This window comes from Kryptolebias marmoratus, linkage group LG24 (assembly GCF_001649575.2).
Source record: "Kryptolebias marmoratus isolate JLee-2015 linkage group LG24, ASM164957v2, whole genome shotgun sequence".
NCBI classification, from domain to species: Eukaryota; Metazoa; Chordata; class Actinopteri; order Cyprinodontiformes; family Rivulidae; genus Kryptolebias; species Kryptolebias marmoratus.
In genome coordinates, this window is record NC_051453.1 from 18,073,329 (window position 1) to 18,085,687 (window position 12,359).

Below are 12,359 nucleotides of genomic sequence, written 5' to 3' on the forward strand. Positions count from 1 at the left end.
GGGGGGGGGGGGGGGGGGGCTATCTGTCTGACAAACCTACAGGAATCATGAGCGACAGTCACGACGGGTGTTTTTACCCATCCAGCTTGTTGGGGATGGTGGCTGACCTCTTAAGGCTAAACAGTGTGATCGTGATCAGAGACAACGACAGAGGCAGCAGCGTGATGACAGACGGTTTTAGAAAGTTACCTCTGCTCTACAGACTTTGACGGTGAGAGATTTCATCAAACGCGTCAGCCTCCACTGCCCCCGAGCTGCACGTCTCGGTCCGGTTTGAGAGGCAGCAGGGTACAAAACCGTGAGGCTGTAACAAACTTCACATCTGTGCTTCGGAACAGAAGCTCGAGGCTGAAATGACTCCCGGCAGACGCTACGGCCTGAACGACTCAGTTTTGTTTTAGTCAGATGATTGCACACAAATAAAAAAGTCAGTTGTTCCCACTGCATCCAGTTTAGCACGCAACAGTCCAAAGAAATGTTGATGAAGTCCTCTTGTGGCTCTCCAGATATCCATAAAGGAAGCAATTAAAGGAGGTTGACTTCATTTCTGCCGTAAACGTTGCAGACAAGAAACAGACGTCTGAGTATCCTGGATGACTGAAGCCTGACTGTGTGATCATGTGCTCCATGTTTGTTACTTTAGTGTCCTATAAACACTTTTATTCTCTTGAGAGTCCATTTTTTCCCTAACTTTGTTTTTAATGAAATGAAATCCATGTGTAGGAATAAAGGACTCAGTTTGTACTTAATGTCAGTAAAAAAAAAGCCTAATACCAATAAAATATAATATTAGGTGATAAAGAAAATTATAAATACTCAATGTTTTTTGAGGACAAGAAACTGTACCACTGGCACCAAAACTAATAAAAAATTATAGACTGAGCTACTAATAAATAAAAAGAAGGGAAAACTGGAATTTAAACATTTAAGAATAAGATGTGAAATCATAAATAATAAACTGTTTAAGAGAATGATAATATATTTAATAACATAACTGATTATAAGAAACTTTGAAGGGTTTTTTTTATAAGTAAAAAGGCATTAAAAAAAGAAGGGAAGAATTGTAAAACACACTTCTGTAACACAACTAATGAGTGACATTTCTTTGTGTTTGGGGAGAATACTGACAACCAGCAGCACCGTTCTGTGTACGGTACACCAGTGTGGATGGTGTAGGATCACACTGCCAACAACCACTTTGCTCCATCAGCTAACTTCCTTCATACTCAGAGAGGGGAGCGACATAAACAGCATCTAAAAGTGCACACTGCATTACCTCAAAGCCTCAGAGTTAAAAAAAAAAAACAACAACCTGGAAACGAATGCATTAATGCACTTTCCTCACATCTGTTTTAGCTCCGTAAATACCCGTCATCCATCATCTCCTCTCATCAGCAGTCTATACCTTCAGTGCACAGCCAGGGTGTGCTGAGTGTGTCATAAACTGTGCGTATGTCAGTGTGTGAGATCAGGCCCACAGCCTCTGGTTCAGGAGCGGGCCGTTACCTCGCAGGGCTGTTGGCTTTTGGAGGAGCTGTTTGGGTTTCGGAGACGAGCGAGAAGGAGCGGAGTACCTCGGGAGCTGAGCTGTGACTGGAAAACAGGGAAATGTCAGTGTGGGGGTCTGACCCCGTCCTGCCTGAGAGTCACAGATGCACTGAAGAAGAAAGGCCCTTAGAGCCTGAGGTACCGCCCGAGGCCACTAGGGGGCTCCACAGATAAACAGCATAAAGCAGCCCACACAACCAAATCAACGGTCTGAGCCAGACGGAAGGAAAGAGGTCGGTTTGGGGAAGGCATGCTTTCACAGAGAAGAGAAGAGGCAGCCAGTGAAGTGTCCCGCATGCCCAGTGCAGCCGAAGCTCAGACAGAAAAAGACTGAGGAACCAAAAGTTTCCACTGTTAAATCCTTTGGCACCGTGGAGAAAACAGAATCTCTGATCTAAAGCAAGAGGACGACGAGCACTCCTCCCTGTCCCACAGACAGGGGAGCCGAGACAGGATAAAAGCAGTCCCGACACATTTAAACAGCTGAAACCTGCCCTTTGACCCCTCTTCTATGCACCTCTACTGATAGAAGGATTACAGACTCTGGATTAAAGTAAACACCATTACCTTTTACCTCCCATTACAGGATTATGTTAAATGGATGGTCTTTACTTACAGAGGAGGGACAAAAGAAATGTTAGTGTGAAAGCTACTCCGAGCAGCCCTGGATTCTCAGTGTGGTGGGTAACATGCGTTTATTCTGCACAGTGAGTTACACCAAGAGAAGAGTGCGGGACGTTACAACTGAGAGGGATCAAAGAGGATCCCTAAACACCAAAGCCATGTCGCTGCAAAGCAGCACAATCTCTGCAGAGAAGGTGCAGCCAGACGGAGTTACACAATCCCCACTCACACAGATTGTACAGCCTTTCATGTTTCTCAGCTCAGAGAACAACAACATTGAAATAATGTCAGCAGAAAGGTGATTAGAAAAATCAGTCTGAAACTTGCTGCAGGTTAAAGACCTGAGTATTTGATGATAAAATCAAAGGTTCTGCTGGTGATTTTACTCACTCGCAGACTGACTCTGGTGTCGTGGGGAGCCTCCATTTGGCACTTGCAGGTTGGACTCGCAGCTTCGGCTGCTCTTGACGGGCTCCTGCGTCTGAGCCGCGGCGGCAGAGGAGCGTGTGAGGTTGGGAAGACTACGCCGCAGCTTTTCTACAGCAGCGGCACAAGAGGGGGATTAGCTCGAGCCGAACAAACAGAACCTCGGAAATCTGTTCATGTTCTTTTTCTCTGCTTGTCAGAGTTTACCTTCATTCTTCACCACGCTGGTCTGCATGTCGTGGCCGTGGCCCTGCAGCGAGTGGCGAGGCTGCTGCAGGCGGCTGATGATGGGCTGCGGCGAGCCGCGACCGTGGCTGTAGTCTATAGAGCGAGCAGGTGATCGCGAGCGGGGGGAATTCCTGGGGGAGACACGAGGAGAGTGGCGAGGGGACGGGCTGAAGCGGTTGGAAGGCAGGGGGAAGGCCAGGTGCACCGCCTCTTCCTCGTCCTCCAGACTGTGCGCGTCCAGCTCCTGATCGCTGAAGGTGCTGCGCCGCAGCGAGTGGCAGGACGAACCCGAGCTCCGCCTGGACGCTGTTGCAGCGTACTCCTGTCTCAAACCTGTTGACACACAGAGATTCTGTGAGGAAAGACATTTAGGGCTGCTGGAAACCGGAGATTCTCGTTTTTGTTCGAAGCAGGCACGTACTCTCTTCCTGCATGCGTGCCATTATCTGGACATCAGTGACATCATTGAGCTTGTAGGTAGTTGAGGAGCCGACGGAGTCCTCGTCCATCTCTGATGTGCTCAGCTCACTGTCCACTGATGACTGTGGACTAATCGCTGGAGGATTCCTCTCTGCTGCTGCATTTCTCTGGTGCACTGATGAGGAAACAATTAGTGAACATTTCAGTCTCATACTAAACAAATATTAGTAATAGATATTGAACTAACAGATCCATACCAGCGTTACTGGGCATTAGCTGCTGTCGGACGATGGGCACTCTGCTGGGGGTGGAGGAGGGGGAGTTGAAGCCACTGCTGTAAGGGCTGTTGGCTGTATTTGTGCTATAAGGACTTCCATAACCCTGCTGCAGATAGGGGCTTCCATACAGGCTCCTTCGCTTGTTGGCTGCAGAGTCAAAAAGAAACAAAACAGAAGATCATTTTATACTAAAAAAATAAAGAAAGAAAATTACAGCCTCGGTGTGAAAACAAAAGCTTTTTTTGCATTTTAGATGATGCTATAGTCTTAGCTGTACACATATTTCTAGCCAAGGTTTTTTAGTTTCGTGTGAGAAATGAATTTCCATTAGAACACATGTAAGTTTGGCAGTGTACTGACAAGTCGAGTCAGAGTTTATTTCTACAACATTTAAAAACAACCAGAGTTGATCCAAGTGCAAGAGCAAGACTGTGGATCAATAAAAGAACACCTTAGCTACAGTGAAACATGGTAGAGGCAGCGTCATGCTGTAGAGTTGGGTTTCTTCAGCTGGAACTGAGTCATGGTGGCTGGAATGATGGAAGGCCAAAGTATATGTTTATTTTGGCGTAAAACCTAAAGGTAAATGCAAAAAAGCTAAAGATGAAAAGGAATTAGATTTTTTTAATTAACAGTGACTCTAACCATACATCCAAATCAACACACGGACGTCTTCAGCAGAAAAGAGTTAAACTCAAACTCTTTCTTAGGAAGACTGACGGCTGTAATTAAATCAGAATGTGCTTCAACAAATTATTAGTTTCAGGGTGTGCACGCATATGCAACTAGCTTCTGGAAAATTTTTAGTTTTTGTATTTTTTTTATTTATTTCTAAGTTGAGTTGTGTCACAGTAAAGGTAGAAATTATTTATCATGGTTTCATTTTTGTACATGACATAAACCTGGCTTTTTAACAGGGATGTGTCGACTTTTTATGTTCACAGTGAGTGGCAATGTGTGTATTTAAAGTAAATATATATATGTATATGTATACTGGACAAGCATTTTTGTACATGCCTCCATGCACGTGTGTGTATGTCTAAATATTTGTGTTTAAGACATGGAACTCTATCAGGGTCTTCAATTCTGTTTTCTTTTTCCAAACTGGTTAAAACAGTAAATTAAACCCATGGAGGTCCCTAATATTTAATATAGTTTGGTGGATAGGAATAAATTCCTCTAAAAATGTATCCATAATTCTTGACTGCAGGAATAAATCTGTCATGCTGAAGGTGCTTTTTGCAGAAAAATATTGTGATACTTGATCTTTGTTTCTATTGTCTAGTAATAGTTTATCACCAAGTACCTATGAAACCAGTTGTTCGACATAAAAAAGCACTGAATAAGGGAAAAACTCAACATTCTTCTCCAGCCAAGAATAATAAATGTATTAATGATTGTTGAAGGCAGGCTCGAGAAACCAGCTGTAAGGTTTTGTTTGTTTGGTTCGGTGTCACAGTGAATCCACAGACGAGTCCTGATGAGTCTGTTGGTTCGCTTACAAACGTCAGCAGTCAGTGGCAGTCATGAAAGCTGTGCTCTGTGCTTCAAGTCTGTGTGAGTCTCTTACACCATATGCTGAGTGTGGGCCTGATGGAGTTCCTGCATCAGTAGCTGAGACAATATGTGCCATTCAATCTATATAGGAAAAAACAAAAAACAAAAAAACAACACAATGCAGTTCTCTGTGAATTCCTGCAGAGCAGCAGTCAAAAAGGCTCCAGTGTAGAGGCCCCACGGTCTCAATCATGAGGTCCGAGTCTGGCTGCTGCTCACTTCTGGTGGTTTTGGGTTGTTAGCGTCTCTCGGAAAAACTCATTTTCCCACCCTTTTGTTTCTTTCTCCTCCTAACTGGGTGTGTGCTCTGTGGTGACTGGAAGGCAGCCTTTAAGAGTCCACTTCCTCCTCGGGCCGCTCAGCTCCTTTCACTTTCCCTCCCTCACTGACTCACGCCACCTAAAGCTCTGCACTCTGTCCTCCTGCATTATTTAGGAAATACAGTCATCATTACCTACCACTCTGCTGACATCCACACAGATCAGCTACCGAGGAACGTCAACAACACCGAAACGTGCACGCCTCCAGGAGGAAAATCTGTATAGTTCAAGTAAGATTCAGTCCAGTGGTTTGTTTTTTTTTGCTAACAGACAAAACCATTATCAGCTCACTGTAACAAAATATTTCTCAGAGTGCTCACTTAACGTATAATATGACAAAGCTAAAAGTGGACCCAACTAGAGGTCAGTGTTTTGGGATTTGTAGGTGGTTATAACTGCACCTTCAGTAACACACTGTCATTACACCAATCTGAAGACATCTGTAGCAAAAATGGTCAAATTCGGAAGTCCTAGAAAATAAAAAACAGGAAGGAGAGAAATGCTGCTCTTCCCTGTAAGAACTGATGTTACTTTGACCTATTTAGGTGTAAAGTTGAACTTTGTCTCGACTTTTACTTGTAAAAACTTGAGAGGCAATATCTACAGACAAAAAGCACCTACAGTATATGAGCGGGCGGAAAGCATACGGCTTCGGGCCATTTGGGCTTCAAGGTTAGACAAAACCTGGTACTGAAGTAGAACAAACAGAGAGGCTTGGGCAAACAAAGGAGATAAATACCAGGAAAGAAAGAAGGGATGAAAATGACAGAAAAAAAAAGGGAAAAACAGATGTTAACCAACTTAATAAAATCCTGGTGGTTCTGCTGCTGGTGTTGCAGAGCAGCTGTCCAAGCAGAAAAAAAACTGTTTAATTGTTTAGCTCAAGCCAAAAAAAAAAAAAAAAATCGTTGTACTGCTTATCAGACTTGTCCGACGTGAAAAAAAAAAAAAAAAAAAGCTGCGCTGTCTAATTTGCAACACAAGGATTTATCTCCCAGGCGTTTCCTCCCTGGTAGTTACGTAACCGAGACACATCATCTGGGGTTCTGATTTTAAAAACATACAAAAGCCTCGGTCACCACTCTCACAAAAGGTCGTGCCGAAAATATTTGATCGTCTTGTTTGAGCTTGGCGTACAAGCCGGCAGCGACCAAATGTTTCCTCTGCCATTTCTTTGCTGACATAAACTAAACCAGCGCCATGGCGATGGGGTTTTCATGAGCCCTTTGGAGACTAGGTGTGAAGGAGAGGAGCCGGGAGCCAGGTGGGTGTGTCTGCTGATTCTCACGGGCCCAAATGGGCTTCGAATGGAGTTTTTAAGACATGCCTAACAAAAAAAGGGGGGAAAATATGAACAAAAACAAACTTTTTAGCCTCAGAGGAAGTGAATCAAACACATCCACAGGCAGCTTTAGTTGTTCTCTTTGGTTCCTTCATGTGAGGGATGAAATGAGAGTTGTATGGGTTGTTTTTGCTTTCTCCTCCTCGTTCATCTAACAGGATGATTTCCCAACTAATAAGAACGGACGATAAAACTCAACTTGTCATAGACTCAGCAGCTGGACAGAAAAGGTGCGATCACATAAACCAGCTTTTAAACAAAATCAGAGTAGTCTGAGCCGATTCTGTGATTGCACTCTTGTGGTTCAAATCACCTGTAAAGTGGTTTGCAAAGGTATTATTTGCTTCCCTTGGTATTCTGTCTGTTTTGTTGCTTTAAAAACTTAGAATTTAAATGGATTTTCAATTTGATTACAAGTAATGGAGGGCAGCACGGGGAAAAAACATGCATGTTAGGTTCACTGGTAACTCTAAATCGTCCCTAGGTGTGAGTGAGACTGATTGGTTGTTTGTCTCTATATGTCCCTGTGATGGACTGGAGACCTGTCCAGGGTGTCCCCCACCTCTCTCGCAGTGACAGCTGGAGATATTATTCTACTGAACTGCAGCATGTATTGTATTGCCTGCAACTCCACTCTTGTATGTTCATTTGAAACAGAACGAGACCTTGTGCCTCACATTGAAGACAACCGAAACATGTGGAAAAAACTGAACTTCATGGCCTTCAAGGACAACACCGTGTCCCAACACCTCATCACGCTGATAACACCGTCCCTGCAGGGATGCACGGCGGTGGCAGAATCATATTGTGGGAATGTTTACCATCAGCAAAGACTGTGAAACTGGTCAGAGATGAAGGACAGATGGATGGAAGGAAATGTAGAGAAGTTCCAGAGGGAAACCTGTTGGGAGTCGTTCAGAGATCTGAGACGGAGGTCCACCTTCCAGCAGGACAACAACTCTAAACACACGGCTGAAGCAACACTCCACTGGATTAAGGAGAACCAGATAAATGTCCTGGAATGGTCCAGTCAAAGTTCAGACCTCTACACCACTGAGAATCTCTGGTTTGATTTAAAGATTGTCGTACACAAGCGACAAATATCCAACTTGAAGGGGTTTGGAGCAGTTTTCTGTTATTTGTTTTAAATACCAAGAAGGGTGAATACTTGCAACCAGCTGCATAAGTAAGATATAAGGTAATTTTAAAAAATCCACTATGGAGTGACACGGGTTATTTCAGGTGCCAAAATAAACAAACAACAATAATCCTGGGTGAGAAATCAAGTGTGCATCCAGGTGCTGTGTTGATTCTTGCACAATAAACCCCATCTATCCCAGTGGACAACCTTCAGCAGCCCGTTGCTCAACACGATCCGGCTGTCACGTGGACATGCCACTGTCAAAATGGGAACGACCCTTCTCAGTTTAGCAGCAAGGATTTGAGGCCTGTCCTCCCTGAACGCCCAACTATAATTAGTGAGAGTCAAAAACTCAAGAACAGGAACTGCACAGGCGCACGACAGACCTACAGCTGGTGGTTTCAGCTTAGGAGTTTTGTTTTGATGGATATTTTACACATTTTACAACCAACAACCACACTGCAGTATTGGTGACAGACACTGATCATGACAGATTGTTTATATGATCCCTAAATATGGATCAGTGCTCATCATTTAGTGCTGTCTCAATCAATTTCGAAACATATATTTAGCTGTGTTTCTGGTGTGAACAAAAAGCCAGGAGAAACTAACAATGGAAGCGAAGCGAGGGTTTAGGGGCTGACTGCAAATTGAATAACCAGCTTTAATTCTGAGGTGATGTTTGTAGTTTTACAGACTTTTGATGACTTTTTTTTAGAAGACTTTGATCCTTATAGTAAGAATTTGTTCAACTTTTCAATGATCCTGAACCCAAACAGAACGACGTTTCTTTGCAAAACCATATGCATGGTTTCCTAAAAGCTCTACCTTGATTGATCAGCAGTTTGACAACAGATCCTGCAGCTGATGTTACCATGGGGTATGATTGTAACATCAAAGTAGTCACCAACAAGCTGCTTGCCAGTCAGCCAGTCAGTCAGTCAGTGTGAACATCATAAGTGAAAACCAGACAGTGAAAAGTCCCATTACTTCCTGCTAACTCACTAGAGGCAATGATTTTTATAGAGCACCAAGCATGTTTTCTGTTTACCTGACATGGTGAGGTCCAGTCTGTGGATCAGAGAGCGCTTGGCCGATTCGATCTCAGGACTGGGGCTGTCCAGGGTCTGGCGGCACCACACCATCGGACTCAAGGCCTTCTGCAGGGGACTGTTCAGTTTGGCCTCATATAACCTGGGGAAAGAAAAAACACACCCAACTTAACAGATGGTCATTTTCAGTTCTGTTCAATTTAATTACAAAGTAAAAAAAAAAAAAGGACACTTTACAAAGTGAGCGCATGGGTTTGGTCCAATTAAACAATCCAATTCACATCAATCCTGACTTCCTCTTTTAAATGCCAGCTAACGGCTTTCATACCTTTTAAATGATTAAGCCAATATCGGTTGGAACCAGTTTTACCGCAGTGTGCAGAACTAGTAAGAGATAGTGAGGGTAAGACGAGTTGTGAGCCTTCATGATTTTGGCAGACAATCATACTAAAAATATATACAAACACAGGAGTAAAAGGGAGGAACGGTCTACGATGTTTGTCAAAGGTACTTAGTTTAATGCTTGGTCAGCTGTATTTATTTAAAGTGCCAAAACCGCTGAATGGTCAAAGGGTCACCAAGGTTCGGCTCTGAGCTGTCAGCAAAAAGCACTAGTATTGGTTAGTCAGTTATAAGACAAATATCTGTTTATGACTCCGAGAGGGGAAAAAAAAAGAAGAGTTTCTACTCAGAGGAAGCAGCTGTCAGCACTGTGGAAGCTGCAGAGGAAGATGCCTTTTACGATGAAAGCGGAGACGCGCAGGGGAATACATACCTGAAATCAGGACCGCACGTTTCCCACCGTTTAATCAACGCGCTGACAGCCATTCACATGCCGCACGGCGGCTTCAGAAATCTACATCTTCATACTCGGTCGCGTGATGGGCAGAGCTCTGCAGCAGCAGCGGGGAGCACTTTAAATCCACGCTGATGCTAATTTGTGGGATTACAGGAGTCTGTGACAGGAGCTGGAACGAGCCAGGCACTATGGGGTAATCCCAGATATCAATCTGATCCAAAAGGGCAGAGTAAACAGCCTGGACAAAATGAGGCTGGCTCTGCCAAGCATGAGTGAGCAATATGTGGACGAATCCTGACATCACGGGAATCTGCTGCCAGCAACACAAAAGGGGGGGGTTGTCAGACTATGGAGCAAATTTAAAACTCTGATATGAATGATATATAACTGCCTTAAGTAGCTTTAACATCAGACATCAGGCTGCAGCACTGACGTTTCCCTTTAAGTATCCTGAACAAAGCAGAAGCCAACTAAATGAGCTCTCCCTGGCAAAAAATAAGCATTTTTTCCAAGGAGGGACCATCATTATGTTGAAGTCGGCAATCGCCTCACACACAAAAACAACAACTACTCCATTATGTTAAAAATCTTCTGTAAACCCATCTAATATTAAAGGCCTCACATTAATTGAAGGAATGCATATCGCCATTTCTGTGTTGGCTAAGGTTGATTAGATTAAGGATCTAAAATGCATCTCATCTAATAGTGAGATGCCTCACACTAGTTTGAATGACAAACACTACGGGGTGAAGAACCATGAAGAGTGTGTGTGGATGTGTGGGGGTTAATTTGTTTCCACAAGACACTGTTATGATCTGTCCTGCAAATACAAAGCTTGCGATCAGCTTCACAACAATGCTGTAGAAGGATAAGACGACTGTCCCATTTTATTTTCACAGCCTTTTCGGTCTCGGCTGGTGCTGCGGAGAGCACTTGTAGCTGAGTGCCAACTGCTGCGCTAACAGGGAGCTCAGAGGAGGAATATAACCATGGCTACCTCTCCCACATGGCTGCTGGGCAGGAAAACAAGTTAGATCTGTACACACTGATCTCCTGCCACCGCTGCCAAGACATGCCAAGCAATCTGCCACATCAGAAACACACGGCAAACAAGATGGAGCTCAGGGTCCTGACTCCAAACAGCTGAGCATTTACTGCAGGCAGGGTGATGTGGCAAAGCAGTCGGGTCACACAGGCTTGGCATCGCCCATATGAGGTGCCAAAACAATGCGACCCTTCAGTGCTCCACAGTGAGGCTCCTTCGCATTAAGGCCGTGTTGCCAGGTACACGATAACTATCGTATTTATACGATAGTTTGCGCCAGGCCCTCAACCCTTCTCCTCTCCTGTGGACTCAGCACATAAAAACAATTTGGATCAAAACACAGCTCATTTTAAAGAAAGAGCACGATATTTCGTCCTTTCTTATCTGGCAACCCCGGCTTAAAGGCAAGTTTCTGAGATGATTGTTTGTGCCAGGCGCTCCTAATGTGTAGAGCAGCTGTCCACAGGCAAATAAATCCGTCACCAAGCCCCGAGGACACAAGCACAAGCCTCACAGGCAAGTTTCCTCCCCAGACAAGCCTGTCACTCACCAGCTGTCCTCGTCTTCGTTTAGACAATCCATGTCCTCAAGATCTAAGATGTCCACTTCGTCTAGGATTGAGGTTTCCCCCTCGGCGTTGTCTGAGTAAAGGGAGTTCATGCTCGACACAGAGGTGGCAGCCGATGCCCCCTCACACTCGTACGCCCTCTTGAAGCTGATGCCGTCGTAGGACAGCCTGGGTCTGGAGCAGCGGTTGTTCTCCAGCAGCCCACCGTAGCCGCCCGTGCCGCCGAACCCCACCCCAGGGAAGCCGGCCAGACCGGCTGCCATCCCCGCTGACAGCGACGAGTCGTATCCGGCGCTGAGGGGTCTGTGGTTCTCCGACATCGCTCCGGACGAAGACAACATCGTAGACCGACTCCGAAGCTGTTCGTTTTGCTGCTCGAGTTTTTTCACCAAGTCCTGGAGCTTCCGCACCTCCAAGTCGGCGTTGATATTAGAGTTGATATCCTCCATGGTGGTGAATCCTTAGCCGCCAGACGGAAATTTGCAGCGCTCCGGAGTGTTTTCTTTGCCGGGAGTCTCGTTGTTTTCCTTTATTTCACCAACATCTACGTGTTTAAAGAAGACACTTTGGTGTTTAACTGGCTTAACAAGCGTAATGTCGTCATCTTCTCTGGATATTCGGCTTTGCGGGTAGGGTCGAGGCCATTTTCATAATACTCGTCACCAACTGTGAAAGACGGTCCAACAGGCGGCGGATATCGTACGTCACCACGTTTGAGATCGAGAGCGAGCACGTAACCAACACCTATTTGCCCGCGCACGTAAAATTACGTCGAGGTGGGTAGCTGTAAAAAGCCGGTGTTCAGAGACATTTTTACCGTTTCCTACTGAATAGAAATCTTAAAAAGCAACACAATTCTTCATTTTTATTAAGATAAAACAGTTTATACAGCTTTATGACTTTGTAAACGCTATAAATCCATTGTATGTTGCGTCACAACAGAAACTGTATTTATACAAAAGGCAAAAAGAAGAGAACAAACTAGTTCTGTTTAAGAAAATTATACTTAAC

The 12,359-nt window shown here is 44.6% G+C and overlaps 1 protein-coding gene across 3 annotated transcripts in view; it reads right to left on the bottom strand.

Moving 5' to 3' along the window:
• Window positions 1-12,041, bottom strand: part of slain2 (SLAIN motif family, member 2) — a 14,533-nt gene extending 2,492 nt beyond the window's left edge. Inside the window, exons 1-7 of one of the 3 annotated variants that reach the window (XM_017423377.3) lie at window positions 11,331-12,040; window positions 8,936-9,078; window positions 3,504-3,671; window positions 3,248-3,421; window positions 2,806-3,159; window positions 2,563-2,709; window positions 1,507-1,593 (exon numbers count right to left, since the gene is read on the bottom strand). In XM_017423377.3, coding sequence (XP_017278866.1) covers window positions 1,507-1,593; window positions 2,563-2,709; window positions 2,806-3,159; window positions 3,248-3,421; window positions 3,504-3,671; window positions 8,936-9,078; window positions 11,331-11,797 — 1,540 coding nt within the window. In that variant the 5' untranslated portion in view covers window positions 11,798-12,040. Of the gene's footprint in view, window positions 1-1,506; window positions 1,594-2,562; window positions 2,710-2,805; window positions 3,160-3,247; window positions 3,422-3,503; window positions 3,672-8,935; window positions 9,079-11,330 lie in introns of all 3 variants that reach the window. The other 2 variants (XM_017423378.3, XM_017423379.3) reach the window with 2 other exon arrangements.
• Between the last annotated feature and the right edge of the window lie 318 nt (window positions 12,042-12,359).